This window comes from Phascolarctos cinereus, unplaced genomic scaffold (assembly GCF_003287225.1).
Source record: "Phascolarctos cinereus isolate Bilbo 61053 unplaced genomic scaffold, phaCin_HiC Scaffold_4;HRSCAF=312, whole genome shotgun sequence".
In the NCBI taxonomy this organism is placed as follows: Eukaryota; Metazoa; Chordata; class Mammalia; order Diprotodontia; family Phascolarctidae; genus Phascolarctos; species Phascolarctos cinereus.
Window position 1 is genome coordinate 91,962,368 of NW_027555847.1, and position 20,590 is coordinate 91,982,957.

Sequence of the window (20,590 nt, forward strand, 5' to 3'; positions counted from 1 at the left end):
CTGCATCCTAAGCCATCACCGGTCATCTTGACTTTTGTCTTGCCATGGGAATTCAATGACTCTAGAAGAGTGAGGCCAATGACTTCACGTGACTCTGCCTCACTTAAATCTAATTTATGTGTGGGTCAAAAGACTTCACCCATACCATTTTACCATTCTTACCTACCTCAAAGTCCTGTGGCAATGGGTAAGTGATGAAGCAGCAGATATGGATACATTAGGAGCTATAGTCACAACCCTGCACACAGGCAGCCCAGGCCATAGGGTTGTCTTCTCATTGGTCTGAGGCAGCAATGGGATTCGATAGCCCCCCGTGTATCTGAGCAGCCTTTTTTTAAGAACCACACTGCCCGCTTCCTGCCATGAGGAAGGGGCTAGGAAAGGTGCCCTAAAAATTGTCTGCTTCACTCAACCTAATCCTGGCCTGCTTACTGTGGCAGATAGGGAGCTTAGCCTGCAGTCAAAACACTAAAAAATGTACAAAAAAACTTTTGTTAAGATAATTCCACTCACCATTGGTATATGTGCACACTTACGGACAACACGAAATCCAGTAGATCTGAAAGATGAACAGCTATTGTCATGAGAGAACTCAGCAGGTATTTCACCCCTGAGTGAAATAAGGCTGGCAAATGAAGCCCCACTTGCTGAAGTCAGAGCTGGGTCCACATTATCCTAGAGTGGTTGCAGTGATGGGGAGCGTCATGAAGCTGGTATAGGTTTCACAATTTAAACTAATCTGGTCAACAAGTTTGTATGCGTCCCCAAAGGAGTAAATGAAAGGTTCCTGATGATGTGATTGCCAGTTGCAGGAAAGTGCTGTGCCACCATCATCAATCTCACCATGACAAACCCTGATGAGGTCAAAGAAAAATTTTCTGAAGACCTGGACCCTCATCATCAATGTGCTGAAAGATGACACGTTTATAAACCTGGGTGACTTTAACACCAAAGTAGGCATAGACAAACAGACATGCCAGAAAGTCCTTGGGAGGAATGGAGTTGGAAACAGCAATAGCAATGGTCATTTACTACTGAAGACCTGTGTGTCTCATGACCTTCTCATCACCAACACTGTCTTCTATTTACCTAAATGCAGCAAAATGTGGATGCACCCCCACTGCAAGCATTGGCATTTAACAGACTATGTCTTTGTTAGGAGAAGGGACAAACAGAATGTGTGAGTAACAAGGGCTATGTATGGCACAGAGTGCTGAACTGATCATAGACTCATCCTCTTCAAGCTAAACATTCTCATTCAACAAAAGTGGTAGCCCCAAGGCAAGACAGCTTATCAGAAGACTTAATGTCAAGGGATTAGAGCACTTCTCTGTGACAGAGCAGTTTGTTGCTAACTTGGAGGAAGAGTTGAGTAGAAAAGGAATAGGAGGCTTACAGAGATTTGGTGTTCAGCACTGCATTTATTCATCTGGGTCAGAACACTCGCAAACATCTGGATTGGTTTGACCAAAATAATGGGGAAATTCAGAAGCTGCTAAGTGAAAAACGAGAACTCCACAGGGTTTACCAGTAGGGTAGTTTGTCTGTCTCTAAGAAGGCAGCATTTAACTCCATAAAAAGTAAAGTACAAGAGAAGCCTAGAGAGATGCAGGATTTTTGGCTCAGTAAAAAGGCAAATGAGATTCAGTTTTATGCTGATGTTAACACTCCAAAGCACTTTTATGATGCCTTGAAGTCTATTTATGGGCCAAAGATGTATGGTGCATTTCAACTACTCAGTGCTGATGGAGCCCCAATGATTAATGATAAGGACAAGATCCTAGAGAGATGGGCTGAATACTTCCATAGTGTTCTCAGCAGACTATCATTAATCAATTGCTGAAGTCATTAGCTGTTTACCTCAGGTTGAAGTCAATCCCTCTCTAGCCAAATTTCCAAATGAAGAAGAGAATTTGGATGCCACTAGGCTCCTCTTGTGGGCAAAGAACCTGGTGCTGATTCTGTTCCAACTGAGATTTACAAGGCAGAGAGTCCACAGCTCATTAAAAAAAAAAAAGAGCTGACTGAAATCTTCTGGGTGACATGGCAAAAGGAAATTTTCCCCCAGGAGTTCAAGGATGCCTCCACTGCCCGTCTCTGTAAAGGAAAAGGAAGTAAGTTGTCTGTGACAATAGAAGGAAATAGATCACCTGTGACAATCATGGGGAGGAGATGTTGTCTCTCTCTTAGTCATTGCTGTTAAGATTCTTGCCAGATTCTCTTTAATGGGCTGATCCTTCACCCAGAAGATGGTCATCTACCCAAGAGTCAGTGTGGCTTCAGAAAGGACCAAGAAAGAGTTGCTGTGGTGTTTGTTGCCCGACAACTCCAAGAGAAATGCCAGGAACAGAACAGAGGTCTGTACGCTACATTTGCCAATCTGACCAAGGCCTTTGATACTGTCAGTTGTGAGGCAAAATTTGGTTGCCCAAAGAAGTTCATTGGTACTGTATGCTAGTTCCAGACAGCATGTTTGCATGGGTTCTGGATGATGGACAATGCTTTTGTGCTTTCCCAGTCACCAGTGGAGTGAAGCAGGATTATATGCTTGCTCCCATGCTTTTTGACATGATGTTTTCAGTGACATTGTTGAATACTTTCAATGAGGACAAAAAGTGACATCATTATTAGCTAACTCATTTAGGCAAATTATTTAGCTTGAAGAGGCTTCAAGCCAAGACTAAAGCGGAGGGAGAGCTGATGCCCAACTTTTTGCTTGCGGATGATTATGCACTCCATGAAGTTTCTAGGCTGAGATGCAACAGAGTATTAATCAATTCTCTGCCACTTGTGCTAATTTTGGCCTGACAATTACACCAAGCAAACAGAGGTTCTCCATGAGCCAGCACCGCATCATTCATAGTTGGAACTATCAGTTGCAGCAAATAGAGAGATTTTTAATGCTGTGGATAAGTTCACTTACCTTGGCAATATTCTTTCCAGGGATACACACATAGATGATGAGGCTGACATATACATTGCCAGAGCTAGCTCAGCATTTGGGAGGTTCCAAAAGAAAGCATGGGAGAGAAAAGGTATTAGGCTGTCCACCAAACTGAAGGTCTACAGAGCTGTTGTGCTGACCTTGTTGCTGTATGCCTGTGAAACTTGGACAGTCTACCAACACCAAGCCAGGAAATGGAATCACTTTCATTTGAATTGTCTTAGGAAGATTCTGAAAATGACCTGGCAAGATAATCTACTGAGGTCCTTTCTCGAGCCAAACTGCCAAGCATTCAAATTCTATTGCAAAGAGAGCAACTCTGATGGGGTGGCCCCATTGTTCTAATGCCAAACATATGTTTGCCTAAAAGACTGTTTTATGGAAAACCCACACAAGGCAAGGGCTCACATGGAAGTCAGGAGAAGCAATACAAGAACACTCTAAAGGTCTCTCTGAAGAACTTTGGAATAGATTGCTAAATATGGGAGACACTGGCACAGGACTGCGCAGCATGGTGTGCCCACATCAAAGAAGGCATTATGCTCTGTGAGCAAAGCAGAACTGCAGTAGCTCAAAGGAAACGTGGGATGCACCAATTTAGAGACACCTCCCCTACAAATCTTCACATGGATTATTTGTGCCCAAACTGTGGTAGGGCCTCCCAAGCTCTTATTGATCTGATCCTCAGCTAGACACACTGTACCTTGACCCCAACAGAGTGGTGTCATTTGGTCCTCTTTCAGCACAGACAACAACCAAGCACCAGCAATAGAAGGAGCAAGGTTGGAGGAGGAGGGGATAAAGATATGGCCTGGATGAAATTGTATGTGACTTGAGCTCCTCACTAAGACAGCTGCCATCCAATTGAAGAGGTGGCCTCAGAAGTGAGACCCTTCTCCATTACTAGAAGGGCTGAAACAGAAGCTGTATGAGGGACCCTCGTAGGGAGGTTCAATTGGATGACCAGAGGCAGCCTGAATTAGTGGAAAGAGAACTGGGCTTGGAAGCAAGGCACCATGCTTCCCAGGGGATTGGGGGCAAATCACTTCACCTAAGTTTGCATTTCCTCTTCTATAAAATGGGGCGAATGGTGCTTGGAAGAGGGTAGAGGAGAGACCTTGACGGAAGGCTAAGAAAATTGGCAGTGTTAGAGAGGCTGCTACTGGTATAGGGAAGATGGCAGAATTAGGACAGATAAAGGAGGAGGAGGAGGAGGAGGAGGAGGAGGAGTTAACAACTTATGGTTAGGGAATAAGAAGGAGTGTCATCGGGTAGTGGCCTGTTTTTTTAGCTAATTATTTGAAGAGCAGTTGCTAAGCTCCATTATTTCTACCTGCTTAAGGAGTAGAATTACAGTCATTCTGCATTTGAATTTCAATATCCCAGGGAAAAGGCCCCTTTGCTCCACCCTAAGTTGGGCCCTGATGATATGGAAAATACCTTGTAAATCTTAACTCTGTACAAAAGTGGGAACTTTTATGCCTGTTTTAGTATTGTCTCCCTTAGAGCAAGTAGCTATGTTTACTTAATCATTTAGTTCTTTTCCAAAGAACAGCCCTGAAGGGCTTACAGGTTTGGCCTTGGTATCTACACCCAACTCCACCTAGGAGCCAGTCAGGAAGGATAGAGGAGATGCACGGAGGAAAAAAATCCATCCAAGTGAGCCAGTCAGTACTCTTAGTCAAAGCAGGGGCTCTCTTTTGTGTTAATGTAAAACAAACACAATAAAATTTTAAGACATCCAGTAGGATGGAGCATCCCAATAGTTGGTTCCATTTCAAATCACTTGGGACTGTGGCTATGAGGGCTGATGAGACCATCTGTGAGTGCAGGTGGGGAGTGGAGGGATGATGTCCTTGGGGGGTGGGGCCACAGAAGTAGGGTTTATACTTACAGTACAGAGTCTGGCAAAGTTTGGGTTGTGGAGCTCAACAAAAGGGAAAGGGAGCACTAGACTTGGCACCAACTTCCTACTGGGCATCTACACCTAGGTGGCATGTGGACATCTCAAACTCAACAGATCCGAAACTGAACTTATCTTTCCCCCCAAAACCAAACAGTCTTCCTAGTACCCATCTTTCTTTTAATGGCCCCATCCTCCTTCCAGTTAAATAGGTTCTCAGTTTCAAAGGCAGCTTGAACTCTTCACCGTCCCTCACCCCCCAATTCCCATATTCAAGCAATGGCCAAATGCTGTCTATTCTGCTCATACACCATCACCAGAATCAGGGCCCTTCTCTCTTCTTACACAGTCACCACTCTTCAGGAACCCTTTAAGCCAAGCTCACTTGCCTCTCAAATGACTGGGACGGGATGCAGGATGCCTGCTGGATCAGCCTCCCACCCTTGTATTCCTCATACCTTCTGACTCCAAATATGGCGCATGTTCAACTATACCATGAGTCAAGACACCTCAGGGTGAGACTTCAGCTTCAGGGGGTGGGGAACCTGCAGCCTTGAGGTCTTGACATTTTGACTTCTTGGAAAGCTTCCTTACGCACACACACACACACACACACACACACACACACACACACACACACACTGCTGAAACTCCTCCAAAGGATTGGCTTCTCCAGAGGTTGGAGGTGGGGGGTACTTCCTCCAGGCCCACGTGCCTCTTCCATGTTCTTAGCTCAGGGGCCATTACATGTGCTCCCACTTTCCTGTATGGCTGTCCAGACACCCAGCCCCTTATCTCTCCCAGTGGCCACGTGCCCCTGGACCCGGGCACGCATTGTCCCAGCTTCTGGAGCATAGCAGTCTATCCCCAGAGTTCCTTTGCCTATCAGAGAGAAGATGGGAGAGAGGGGGGAAGGAGGTTGCTGATTCATCACCCCAACCTACAGCCTTCCCCAGGCTGACCTCAGAAGATAAATGGTTCCCGTATTGGGAAAGAGCACGTTGTGATTCCCCTGCCTTAAGTTACAACCTACCACTCATCATGGAAGAATCATTTTTCACCCTGCGGGCCTGCTTTGCTCATTAGTCTGTGGTGGAGGGTTGAAAACAGGAGGAGGATGGGAGGGGGGGGTGTGGGAAGACGGAGCCTGTTTTTTCAATTAACCCATGTTACTACTACCCACTCAGACCCGCTGGGCAGCTCTGCTATTTAGCCTCAGTAGAAATAAAGAACCCTGGGCTTGGGGTCAGGGGACCTGGGTTTGAGTCACACTCTCAACCTTTGTGTGTGACCTTGGGCAAATCACTGAAGGTCCTCGGGTCTCAGTTTTCCTCATCTGCAAAATGAGGAGGTTGGCTCAGATGTCTTCTGAAGTTGGTTACCCCCATCTTGAAAGCTGTGATCCCTCTCTGAATGTCAATTTCCTGATCTGTAAAATTAGGGGGTTATGTGGGATCAACTCAAAGGTCCCTTCCAGAGCTCACATTCTAGAATTCTATTGACTCGCTCTGTGACCTTGGGAAGTCACTTCCTCCCTGGGTCTCAGTTTTCACATAATTTCAGGGATGTCATCAGGTCTCCCCACCTCCTCCTCCTCAACCCAAATACCTTTCACCTAGGTGATGCCTGAAACTCCACCATTAGGATCAATGTGGTATAGTAGAAGAAGCACTGAAATTATAATCAGGAGATTTGGGGATGAGCTGGACTCTAGCTCTTACTAATGCTGTGGGCAAACCATTTCCTCTCAGAACCTCAGTTGTCTCATCTGTGGAGCTGAAATAATACTCCTACCTCACGGGGTTTTTTTAGGAAAATGTTTTGTAAATTTTAAAGCCTATAGAAATAGGGTCATTGAGATTTTTTTATTCATTGATTTCACGTAAGTTTTTGATGCTTAACTTCCTAACATCCATAAGCCTCAATCTCCTCATTCGCAAAATAAGCCCAATCTTATCTTGCTTCTCTCCCAGAGATGTTTTTGGGATCAGATCAGATAATGGATGAGAGAACACTTGAAAACCATAAAGCACTTTGTAATATAAGGCTGTTTATTATTAGATTGTTTTGTATACTAGCTTTGAACTTCCATGAATCCTCCATAACAAGCTAGAAACAAGTAAGATGAAATTGAATAGAGATATGTCCAGGGCTGTTTTCCAAAGGTCCCCCTTTGTGTTCCTGGTCCCCCACCCTAATCCGGCATAGCCCACTCATATAGTGAACCTCATGCAGAAATACAATGGAAATCAGCTGATGTGTCTGGAGATAAAATGGTTAGAGAAGTACAGTCAGCAAGTAAACATGGTTTAAGGACCAGCGAGGCCCATTTGCCAGGCACTATGAGGCAGGGGAGAGGGAAGAAATGTAGCGGGGGATAAATTCACCCTGTCCCAGTTCAACAGCAAATTCTTTCCGCCAGATCACTTCTTAAGTAGGTCAGTGAGAAAGACAAAACTCCAACTGCTCATGATTATATTCAATTTGGGGTAACAGCACCCTTCTTTGCAATCCACTGATAGGCTCCAGAGGACTGGCTGCAAAAGTTCTGAGTTTCCCCTGCCTGACGCTGGCTTCTACCTGCTGACATCCTTCCATATAGGAAAAACTACACTTTCCATCAGCCTTCTTGCCAATAAGGGGCAACAGAGATAAATTAAAAGTCCTTCGATTGGGCTCAAAACATCAAATTCACAAAGGAGTAGAAAGAGTGCTTATATCGACTTGCTTGTACCTTCCATGTACTTATATGTGTATAGGTTGTTTCTCCCATTAGAATGTAAGCTTTCTGAGGACAGGGACCATTTCCCCTCTTTCTTTTTATTCTCAGATGCTTAGGACGGTAGAAAGTACATAGTAAGAATCTGATAAATGCTTGTTGATTGATTCTATCTGCAGTTATAAGACCTGGGTTCAAATACTGATTTTGCTGCATGATCTTGGTAAAGTCCCTTTCCATCCCTCATTTTGGACTCTTAGAAGACCCACTAGGTCTTTCTGGCTCTAAAATTCTATTATCCAATAGATACAGGGTATTTGTTGCATAGAATGCATACAATGTTATCCAATAAATACAAGTTATTTATTAGATTTGGATAGACTGCATAGAGTGAAGGAGGCAGGACTAGACAATAATTTCTATGCAAAAAACCTGTGGGTTTTAGGGGGACATCAAGAACGATACAGTGGGCTTTTCTCAAGGAATAATAGGGATAGGAAAGCACTGGAGAATCCATGGGACCTAGCCTGTGCATGGGAGGGGCAGGGTTAGTCCAGCTCTGCATCTAGGAAAGATGGACCTGCATAGAGAATGGAGGGACCACAGTGGAAGGAGCAGGGTAGTCAGTGCAATCTATATTCATATAAATTCACATGTTTGGGGTGAGAAGGGAAGAGGGCAACACATGTAGATGGTTGGTAATGCATAAACATATTTATCTATCTTAATAAGTATTTACAGCAGGGAGACATTATTGTTGTTAGGAATTGTTACTCTCTCTTCACACACGCCCAGCAAATTCCAAAGCACATCCCAGCTTAGGAAAATCTGAGAAACACTGGCCCAATAGTAGGCTCCTGTTTCCAGAGCACAAGTGTTAAGCACACTGTGCTTGTCTCATGACAACCTTGCATAGCGGGTAATGTAAGGAATAATAATAATTACAACTCCCATTTCTGTAGCATTTTAAGGTTTACAAAGCCCTCTCCTTATAGCATCTGGATCCCATTTTCCAGAGGAGGAAACTGAGGCTGAATAAAGGTGTGTGAGTTGCAGTAAGCTCGCCAATATCATTGGGTAGGCAGTTTGCATAGCAGCAATGTTGTTCCTGTTGTTCAGTCGCATCTGACTCTTCGTGATCCCATTTGGGGTTTTCTTGGCAAAGATACTGGAGTGCTTTGCCATTTCCTTCTCCAGCCCATTTTGCAGATGAGAAAACTAATGCAAACAGGGTTAAGTGACTTGTCCAGGGTCACACAGTGAGTTGAATGTCTGAGACAGGATTTGAACTCAGGTCTTCCTGACTCCAGGATCTAGTATCTACCCACTGCACCACCTAGCTGTCCCGTAGACATCTTAAACTCATCATCGTCTTTCCTCCAGACTCTTTCATCTTTCTAGCTTCCCTATTACAGTCAAGGGCACCACCATTCTTCTAGTCACCCAGGCTCAGAACCTAGATGCCATCCTGGACTCCTCACCCTCTTTCGCCTCCCCGACTCCCGTATCCAACCCGTTGCCAAGTCCTGTTGATTCTACCTTCCCAACAGCTGTCATATGTGCCCCCTTTTCTCTTCTGACTGCCACCAGCCTTGGACAGCCCCCCTTCACCCCACACCTCAATGATCACAATAGCCTTTTGGTTAGCTTCTATCCATTCTAATCCATCTTCCACTCAGCTGCCAACGTGCTCTTCCTAAAGCCAAAATCTGATCATTTCACTCTTCATTCAATAAACTCCAGTGGCTCCCTATTACCTCCGAGATCAGACACAAATCTCTGTTTGTCTTCTAAAGTCCTTCATAACCTGGCACCTTCCTACATCACTCACCTTCATGTAGTCTACAATTCAGTGCCACTAGTCTCTTTCCTGTTCCTGGCACAAGACACTCATCTCCTGACTGCAGGCATATCCACTGGCTGTCCCCCGTGCCTGGAATTCTCTCCCTTCTCACCTCTGCCTCCTGGCTTCCCTGGCTTCCTTCAGCTCTCCCACTTTCTACAAGAAGTCTTTCCCCATCCCCGTGGATTCTCATGCCTTCCCTCTGGGATTACCTCCACGGTGTATCTATCTTGCTTGCACGTAGCTGTTTGCATGTTGTCTTCCCTAACACACTGTGAGTTCCTTGTGGGTGGGAAATGTTTTCACCTTTCTTGGTATCCCCAGTGCTTAGCAAAGGGCTTGGCATACTGCAAGTGAGATAATATTATCATCCCATTTTACAGATGAGATGATTCAGTTTTCTTCAATAAGCATGTATTAAGTTCCTATAAATACAAAGTAACTTGAGGAGGGAGAGAATATTAGTTGGTGGGGGATCACAGAGAAGTGGCATCTGGACTGAGTTTAGAAGTGTGATAAGAATTGTAAGAGACAGAGATAAGGAGAGAAAATATGCAGGCATGGGAGGAGGTCTGTGTAAATTCTCAGATGTAGAAAATAGAGGGTAGAGAAGAGGCAGAGGTATACTCATAAATGCTTATGGAAAACTATATACACAACACACTTTTGAGTTTAATTTGCATTAGTAACAGTCTTTCCACTTTCTTAAGTCTAGACAGTCAACAAACCGGTAAATCAAGCCCTTATTTGTTTTTTGTTCAGCCATTTCAGTCACGTCTAACTCTCTGTGACCCCATTTTAGGGTTTTCTTGGGAAAGATACTAGAGTAGTTTGGCATTTCTTTCTCTAACTCATTTTAAAGATGAAGAACGGAGGCAAACAAGTTAAGTGACTTGCCCAGGGTCACACAGCTAGTAAGTGTCTGAGGCTAGATTTGAACTCATGAAGATGAGTCTTCCTGACTTTAAGCCCTGTGCTCCATCCACTTCACCACCTAGCTGCCCCTTATTTGTAGCATTTGCTGATTTCCAAAATGTAAATGCTCACTCTGAAAATTTAACAATCGGCTCTTGTGAGCTGGTTCAAGGTGACTCTGGCATGCCACCAAGTACAGGAAACAGTTCTTGGTTCCATTGAGGTGGAACATAGAGCACGTGAAGTGGTGTAATATGAAGTAAGGTTGGAAAGGGAAGTGAGAGTATCATTGTGGAGAACGTTAGGTAGTTTGTATTTTATCCTCAAGGAAATAGGGAGGCACTGAGGTTTTCTGAGCAGTGAAGTGATATGGTCAGATCTGTGCATTAGAAAGACTTTTTTGACACTTATGTGGAGGATAGATTGGAGAGAGGAAAGCCTAGAAGTAGGGGAAGGAGTTAGAATGCTACGACAATAGATCAAGTGAGAAATTTTGATGGTCTGAAATCAAGGTGGTTATGGCATGAGAAGAGAGAAGGAGGAAGATGGGAGAAATGTAAGGAGGTAAAATTGACAGTGCTTGGCAAATATTTGCCTATGGGGTGAGCAAGAGTGAAGAGTTAAGGATAGGTCCTGTGTTTAAAACTTTGGATATGTAAGTGTTCCTGGTGCATTGAACAGAGAAATAGGGTAATTTTCTGGAGGCTCAGGTTTAGGGTGGAAGATAATGAGTTTCATTATCATGTTGTATCATTTCATGTATCATTGTTATCAATGTATTTAAAGTATCATTTAATGATAGATGCTGCAATAGATAGTCAATGAGTAGTAGACAATGTAGGACCAGAGTTAAGAAAGAGATTAGGATTTGATGTATAAATTTGCATCTAGGTAGAGATGACAATTGAAGTCAGGAAAACAGCTGAGATCACTCTGGAAGAGAGTGTAGAGAAAGATGAGAATAAGGCCCACAAGGCAACTCATGCTTAGTGGGGAGACATCGGTGAGTCTCAGAGAAGTTAGGTGATTTGCCATTTGTCACGCCATTGGTAAATATTAGAGCCAGGTTGTAAACCTAAGTCTATTCTTACTCCATGTTCATCATGCTTCCCGGTGCGATATCCCCACTCCCCAGAGCCGGGAAACTCAGAAAGGGTGAGCTGGAAGGCCCAGAAACAATCAGCATAGTAGCTTAGTGGCCAAGCAATTCCCAAACACAAACTAATGGGAAAAGAATTTCCTATTTGACAAGAACTTATGGGAAAACTAGAAAGAAATTTGGTAAAAATTAGTTTCAGACCAACATCTCACACCATATATGCTAAAATAAAGCCTAAATGGATACTTGAACTAAATATAAAAGATTACATCATTTTAAAAATAGGAGAATGGAAGGAATTACCTTGTGCAATTATGTCCAAGAGGAAAATTCTTAAGCAGACAAGTGATGGGGCAATCATAAAATACAAAATGGACAATTTTACATGAAAGCAAAAAAACTTTGAAGGAACCAATTTAATGCAAATAAGAAGAAAAACTGTCCACTAGGAAGAGTATCAGGTCTCTGATAAAGATCTGATATTACATATCATACATGATATATGTTACATATATTATATTTATGTAATTACATACATACACACAGAAGCACTACAAATAAGAATAAAAATCATCCCTTAACATATAAGGGATGAAAAGATATGAACAGCCAGTCTTCAAAAGAAGAAATGCAAACAGTCAACAGTCACTTGAAGAAAATGTTCCCAATTACTAAGGATAAGAGAAATAAAATTGAAACACATGTGAGGTTTCATCTCATATACATTAGAGTGGCGAAAATGACAAAAGACAAAAATGATAAATGTTGGAAGTAAGCCATGTGCACAAATGCACTTTTAGTGGAGCTATAAATTGCTCCAACAGAGCTAAAAAAAAAAATTTAGAACAATAATAACAAAGTAATCAAATTGTACATATTAGAAGGAAAAGAAAGGAAAGGAAAGGAAAGGAAAGGAAAGGAAAGGAAAGGAAAGGAAAGGAAAGGAAAGGAAAGGAAAGGAAAGGAAAGGAAAGGAAAGGAAAGGAAAGGAAAGGAAAAAGGAAAGGAAAGGAAAGGAAAGAAAGGAAAGGAAAGGAAAGGAAAGGAAAGGAAAGGAAAGGAAAGGAAAGGGAGGGAAGAAGGAAGGGGGGAAAGGAAGGGAGGGGAAGAAGGGAGAGGAAAGAAAGAAAAAAAAGAAAGAAAGAAGAAAGAAAAAAGAAAGAAAGAAAGAAAAAAGAAAAAAGAAAGAAAAAAGAAAGAAAGAAAGAAAGAAAGGAAGGAAGGAAGGAAGGAAAGAAGGAAGGAAGAGAGAGAGAGAGAGAGAGAGAGAGAGAGAGAGGAGAGAGAGAGAGAGAGAGAGAGAGAGAAGGGGAAGGAAGAAAGGAAGGCAGGAAGAAGGAAGGAAGGAAGCAAGGAAGGAAGGAAGGAAGGAAAGAAGGAAGAAAGGAAAGAAGGAAAGAAAAAAGGAAAGAAGGAAGGAAAGAAAGAAGAAAGGAAGGAAGGCAGGAAGAAGGGAAGGAAAGAAGGAAGGAAGAAAAAGTCAGCTGAAGGATCCAGCAACTGTCCCTTGACTTTGCCAGTTGACGCTTGGGTGATTATGGGGATTCGTACTGCCTTCACTCTGTGAGTTAGGGAAACCTCTGGCCTATCACTGAGTGCTACAGGTTACATCAAAGCTCCCTCTATACAGAGCCCCCTAGTCCTGGGGACTTCAGGGTCCCCTCTCTATAGAACTCCCTAGTCCTGGTATCTACTCTTTATTTCCTTGGCTGTCTTCTCTTCTCCCTCTATACTACTCCTCATCGGCTACCATAGATTTAATTACCATCTCTTTGATGATGATTCTCAAATCTCCCTTTCCTGCCCCAACCTCTCTGCTGACCCCAACCTTCAGACATCTTGAACTGGATATCCAGTAGACATCTGAAACTCTCAACATGTCCAAAACAGAACTCATTATCTTTCCTCTGGATGCTTCCCCAGCCTCCTACTCTCTCTCTTACTGTGGAGGGCAACACCATCCTCCCAGTCCCTCAGATTTCCATCCTAGAAGTCATCCTGAAATTCCCACTATCTCTAACCCTCCATATTCAAGCTGTCCCTGAGGCCTGTCAATTTCACCTTTGCAATATCTCTTGAATTCATCCCTTTCACTCCTCTGGGGTAAGCCCTCATCACCTCACACCTGGACCATTGCAAGAGCCCACTTCTGGTGGGTCTGCCTACTTCAAGTCTCTCCCCACTGCAGTCCACCTTTCATTCAGTCCCTAAAGTGATTTTCCTAAAGTGAAGATCTGATCATGTCACACACACACACACACACCCACTCAACAAACTCCCTATTGCCTCCAAGATCAACTACAAAATCTGCTTGACATTCAAAAGCCTTCATAACCTAGCCCCCTCCTACCTTTCCAATTTTCTTTCACCTTACTTCCCAATAGGTATTCTTCAACACAGTGACATTGACCTCCTTGATGACCCACAAGCAAGACACCCCATCTCTCAGCTCCAGGCATCTTCTCTGGCTGCTCCCATACTTAGAATGCCTTCCTACTTACCTCAGCCTCCTAGCTTCTCTGTCTCAACTAAAATCCCATACTTTGCAAGAAACCTTTCCCAACCCCTTTTATAATTCTAGTGACTTCTCTTTGTTAATTATCCTATACCTTGTTTGTTTATTTTCTCTCCCGCCCCAGCTCACAAGACTGAGTTCTTTGAGGACAAAAACGGTCTTTTGCCACTTTTTATATTCCCAAGACTTAGCACAGTGCCTGGAACACAGTAGGTACTTAATAAATCTTTATTAACTGACTGACTTCAAGGCACCCTCTCTAGAGAGCTTTCTTGTCCTGGAGATCTCATGGTATGGAAGCCCCCTACTCCTGGGGACCTTAGAGCCTTCGCTATAGAAAATTGTCTAGTGCTAGGGATCTCAGAGCTCCTCATGCCATGTTGGATTAATGCCCCTCTACATTCCTGAGTAAGATCTGAACCACCTCATGTGTGTTGTAGCGAGGACTATCTCTGAGATAAAGGTTGGCTTAGGTGGCCACTGACATCACTTCTAACTCTGAGGCTCCATGAAATTTATGTTGTCTCTGACAACAACCTAATTATCCTGAGTAGTCATCATATTCATACCCCCAATAACTAGCTTCCTGCTCCCCCAGCTTATTCCTAGCCCTGAACTCACCCTTCAGAAAGTGTCTGGGAGAAGCAATGGGGAAGCTGGGGCTGAGGGCAGAGTCTTCCACCAAAAACACTATAAAACCTGAGCTGAGCAAGAATATTTATGGTGTGGGATCCTCCCCTAAACACCTACTTTCAGGCCATCATCTACTGAGTCACCTTGCCCCTCAGGCCAAAGGACATCCCTAAACTTGTTTGTTTGTTTTTTTAGCTTTCAGATGTTTTTTAGCTTTTCGTCTGAAGGATGAAGGAGCTGGTTCATGAGGAACCAGCTATCCTCACAGGTGGTTGCCTCACATCTACTACATCAAGTCTGTCTCTTCCCACCCCCCTTTTGGAAACATGATTGAGTAGCATGCTCAGTTTGCCTAACATGGAGCCCAATGTGTTCCCTACCGTATGGCTGGGGGCAGCCTCCTTTGACTGACTGCCTGTGTCTTTAAAACTGTGAAGACTGAGACTTTTGCTCTCTTCGGGCTGCACTCTTTTTTCTACCATCTTTTTCAGCTGCTTCACCCAGAATGGATGCCATGAACTTAACCGATAAGAGGGGAAAGAAAATCCTTCCCCTGCTTACCTCTCTTTTACTTCAGCTCTGAGAAACAGGTCTGGCAGTGTGTGTTTCCATTCTGTGTTGTTTACCCTCCTCAGTTTCAGGTGCTGGAGGTCATCCCCACAGGACTGGGAGTTTGAGCCATGATGACCTTGGAGTCAGGACTGCAGGGAGTACAGCCAGCCAGGATGCTTTGGAAGCCCTGAGAAGTCAGGATGTGTGGGACTCAAGCCCAAAGTAGGGTTTGGACTTGGAACTGGACTGTGTTCTATGGGAACCGAGCTAAGCTACGAACCTAACCATCTTCCCCTCCCCAGAAGCTGAGGTGGTACAAAGAGGGAGGAGGACTATGCCTCCCATATGTTTATTTGTAATTATATCTTCTTATATATTATATAATATATCATATATGTATATACATCTTCATATATATATATATAAGATGTAATTATATCTTCTGAAGATGAGGTAATTATATCTTCTGCGTGTAACCCTGGACCTTTTACAAAGGAATATTTACTTTAAAAGATAGAAACTCAGTTTCTCCCTCTTGGGTACCCCTGCTCTGGGGAGATGAAAAAGATCTTGGTCTAATGGGAGAAGGTAGGCCACCCATGGAAGAAGACTCATAAATCATTTAATTCTCCCAGTGAAGTTGGTTCCCTTAGTGTGTAGGCATGTTGGTGGTAACTAATGAAGAGAAGTCATCAATATCTCAGGAACTCAAGAGTCTATACAATTCATCTAGGCAGATATGCCTTTCAAAGAGGATTGGCCTATGATGGGTCAGGGGTGAAGGTGGGCTAGGGAGGAAGAGGCAGGAATGGTTCCTTCAACAAGAAGATTGCAACCCCTAGACATGTTGGGCTTCATGAATTACTGTAGCCAAAAAAATTCATACTCAATAGCTGACCTTCTGGGGTGTTCCCTTCTCCACATAGCTGGGTAGTTCTTGGAAAGTAGATGAATGGTACGTTACTAGACCCATACCCAAAATCTTTACAGCATAGCAAGACCCATTATAGTTTTTACTCTCTTAGAAGTGTTTGCAAGAACCCAGGGTCACCTCTGAGCCATAGGAAGAAATCAGGGCTGAATTCCATCAATAAATCCATCCATCACTGTGAGATATTCGGCAGGGAAGACAGAGTGTGACATCTTGAGTATAGGAAGTGATTGGTCCTCTGTCCTCTGCCCTGCTCCCTCCCCTAAAGAATGGTGGGAGGAGGAAGAGGAGGAGGAGGAAGAATAAGATTTATGTTTTGTATTTGCATTTAAATATATTCATTTGCATATATTTAAGATTTGCAAAGCAAAAAAAATTTACATATATTGTATCATTTGATCCTCAAAACAACTATGGGACTTCTTTTTTTGCCAGTGGCTAGCTAGGTGGTGCAATGGATAGAGCACCAGGCCTGAAGTCAGGAAGACTCTTGAGTTTTTCTTGAGTTCAAATCTGGCCTGAGACACTAGTAAGTAATCTGTGTGATCCTGGGCAAGTCACTTAACCTTCTTTGCCTCAATTTCCTCATCTGTAAAATGATCTGGAGAGGAAAATGGAAAGCCACTTCAGCATCTTTGCCAAGAAAACCCCAAACGGAGTCACGAAGAGTCAGAAATGACTAAAAATGATTGAACAACAATCATTTGATCCTCACAACAACCTTGTAAATGTTGTATGAGGAAACTGAGACAGAGGTTAAATGACTTGCCCAGGATTGTATAGCTAGCAAGGGTTGGAGGAGGGATTTGAACTCAAGACTTTCTGATTCCAAGTCTAGCACTGTACCCACCATGTCATGCACAGCATGCAGTCCATTCTGGACACTACAATTATAAAGAGACATTAACAATTTGAGAAGCATCCAGAAAAGAACACATAGGTTGGTGAGGGGGACTGGAACCCATGCCCTACAGTTACATTAAAGGAACTGAGGACATTTTGCCTGGAGTTAGAAAGGACATCACTACTGTCAAGACTTAGAAGGGACATCACTACTGTCTTCAAATATTTGAAGGACTGTCCCATAGAGAATGGATTCCATTTTGTTTTGTTGGACTCCAGGAGAGCAGACCTACTGTAGTGGGCAGAAGTTAGAAGGAAGATTTCAGGTCAATGTTGGAACTTTCTAACACTGAGGTATGCCCAGCGATGGAATGAGCTGTCTTGTGTGAGGTAGTGAGCTGTCACAGAGTTTATAGAATGTGGACCTTTGCCCTTGTCTTACCTAAACTTTGTATCTATCTCAGCACAGATCCCAGCACCTTGAACACAGCAGAGGCTTCGTAAATGACTGATGCTCTTCCTCCTCTCCTCGAATCAGGATGAAGAGGAAGGGTCTGGGTGCTGAATTCTGTATATGCTGTCAAATATACTCACTGTGTCAGCTGGTTTTGTTTAACTTTTTCTTCATCACAAAGGAAGGCTCACTAGATAAGGGGCAGGGGGAGGGAGGCAGCTACATAGTCCGGACCGTCTGTGATGTCAAAACACAAGGCATCAATAAAACTCTCACTTTTTTTTTTTCAAAAATGGCTGCCGAATTTAATTGAACTGAGGTTGAATTAGATGATTTCTAAGACCTTGTCTAGCTCCAGATGCCTTGGTGCTGTAGAATATAGGCTTTGACAGCATGCTTTGGGGGGGTTTTTTGGTGTTTTTCCCATGTTGCAGGGTAGACACACCCCTTGGGTGTCCATGGAAATAAGACCGTCTGCCCTGAGGACAAATGCAGAACGCCACCACTTTCTGCTTTGCAACACTTTAATTAGATCATTGGAGCCTCAGTCCTTATTAAGGCTCAATGAACTGTTTCCAGCACCCTAGCCCCTGTACTCTCAATGCCCATCACACCATCCCAGGATTCCTCGTTCTCTAAGGAGACTCAGATTTTGGCTTTTCTCTTCCTTTCCACAAACTAGAACCCAGTTCCCCATCATCATCTTCTCATGCTTTATCTGTCCTAGAACCCAGCATTCATCTATCTCCCTCACCACTACCACCTCCCATCCAGGGGAGGCAGAGGGGAGGGTTAGCATGAAGACAGGGCAGATGAAGTGAAAAGGAGAAGGGAGGTCTTGTTGAAGCTGTAAGAGTTGAGAAGGGATTTGGAAGAAGAAGGAAGGTTTGTAAAGAAGCTAAGAAGGGAGGAAAGACAGGTGGGACAGTCATGGGATTCTTAGGACATGGAGAAACAGTAGTGAAGTCGGGAGAGTTATCCAGGAACCGATGATGGTTGTTGATCTGGAGATGATGACAGATTTCATGGTACTTGAGATCCATGTTGAGAAGAAAGGAACTCGAGCAAAAACACCAGGGAATAAAGGCATGGCACAACCTCTACCCCAGGTCACCACCCCAATCTGGACCCAGGTGTCGTTGAATTTGCAGGCAAGGGGTCCTCCAGAATCGCCCTAGGAAGAGGAAGGGAAGAATTAATTCATAATGAGATGGGGTGGTGGGGTGAAGCTTGCTTCTTGTCATGGGGTCATAGGATCATTAATAAGAGAGACCTTTGGGTTTACCCTCTTCATTTTATAGATGAAAAAACTAAGGCAGACAAAAGTTAAGTGATTTGCCCAGGGTCACAGAGCTAGTAAGTATCTGAGGCTAGGTTTGACCAGCTCTTCCTGACTCTAAGTCCAATGCTCCATAAATTCAATTGAGTTCAACAAATACTACTAAGAATCTACCACAGGTTTAATAAAGACCTAATAGGAATTGGCTGTAGAAGAAACACTTAGTGGGGCTGAAAGGGAAATCATATAGTCATAGGATTTAGACTCAGGAGGGACCTCAGACATCAGTCCAACCCCTTCATTTGGCCAATGGGAAAACCAAGTCTCAGGTTGAGTATCTTGCCCTAAGTCCCACAAACAGTGAGAATCGGGATTTGAACCCAAGACCTTTGACTCCAACTCCTGTGCTCTTTGCATTCTTCCTGGATTCCCACTTGTGAACAATTTTTCCCTTCCCAATCTCTACCCATACCCCACAGGTGCCTTCTATGTATCTTTGGCCTTGATTTTAAATGGTTCCCCTTTTCCTATCATTCAAGGCCCTCCATATTCTTTTCCAGCCTCATCTCCCCTTCCTTCCCTCTACATATTCGATATTCTAGCCAAACTGTCTTGCCTTTTGTCTCTCCCATTACCTCCTGCATCATTTCCTCCTCCCTCCTGTCTCCAAACCTATTCTTTAAACTTCAGCTCAAACGTATCTCCTCCAAATAACTTCCCTTGATCCCACTATTTGTGATAGTTTTAGGTCTTCCTCCTAAGACCTCTCTGATGTTACCACTCAATGAACTGTTTCCAGCACCCTAGCCCCAGTCCTCTCAATGCCCATCACACCATCCCAGGATTCCTCGTTCTCTAGGGATATTCTGACCTCGGCTTTTCCCTTCCCTTCCATAAACTAGAGTCCAGTTCCCCATCATCACCTTCTCATGCCTTATCTGTCCTAGGATCCAGCATTCATCTATCTCCCTCACCACCATCACCTCCCATCCAGGGGAAGGGTCATTGTGTCTTCTATTTACCTGTGTTCGTGTCTCATCCCTCTGCTAGACTTTTACTTCCTTCTTTGCAGGAACAAATGTATTTGTCAAAATTTTGTATTTCTCCTCCCCCCCCCGCCTCTATTTCCAGCAGAGCACACTTTATATATTAGGCACTCAATAAATTATCATAGATTTATTTATAGTTGGAATGAACCTTGGGGGTCAACACTTCCAACCATATCGGACTAACCTCCATTTTCATTCTGTTTTCTTCCAACTCTGTGGCTTGGTTCATGTGACCTTCCCTGACTGGAGTGGGTTTCTCCTCTAAAACTAAAGACTCCCTATCATTTTACAGATGATGAAACTGAAATCTAGAGAGTTGGGTGTCTGCCCAGAGTAAAAAATACTAGTAAAAGGCAAGATTTGAATCTGAGTCTTTCTGACTCCAAGTATAGCAGTCTGTTCACTATGTCTCATGAATCCCAATGATTCTCATGAATCAGATCCTACCCACCCCATTCATCAGGGCTGCTCTGCATCTCTTCCTGCCTTCTGAACTCTAAAACCTGTCTGTCCAAATATCTATACCTGCCCACCTTTTTCTTAAGTGGCCAACCCAGCCTGAACGTCCTGCTGAACCTGGTCCTTCTTCCTCTGAGCCAGCTCAGTCCAGCAGCACTTACCTGGCATGGGCTGTTCCTATGGATCATGTCAGTGGCACATATCATGTCTTCCTGGATGAGGAATATGTTTCCATAGAGGATTTGACACCAAAACTGATCAAGAAGGGGTACCTGAACCTCTTGAAGCTTGTTTACTGTTGTACCTGGAAGGTCAGAATCAGAGAGCTTTAGCCCAGGAAGGGACCTCCAGGACCCTCTAGCCTGACCCTGGAAGGGACCTCCAGGACCCCTAGCCTGAACCTGGAAGGGACCTCCAGGAGTCTCTAGCCTGACCCCGTTGTTTCACAGATG

At 43.8% G+C, this 20,590-nt stretch overlaps 1 protein-coding gene across 1 annotated transcript in view; it reads right to left on the minus strand.

Annotated features, from left to right (window-relative positions):
* Positions 1 to 18,024: 18,024 nt before the first annotated feature.
* PRSS38 (serine protease 38) overlaps positions 18,025 to 20,590 on the minus strand; it is a 19,267-nt gene continuing 16,701 nt past the window's right edge. Inside the window, exons 5-6 of the mRNA XM_020999238.2 lie at positions 20,300 to 20,442; positions 18,025 to 18,525 (exon numbers count right to left, since the gene is read on the minus strand). Coding sequence (XP_020854897.1) covers positions 18,280 to 18,525; positions 20,300 to 20,442 — 389 coding nt within the window. The 3' untranslated portion in view covers positions 18,025 to 18,279. The remainder of the gene's footprint in view (positions 18,526 to 20,299; positions 20,443 to 20,590) is intronic.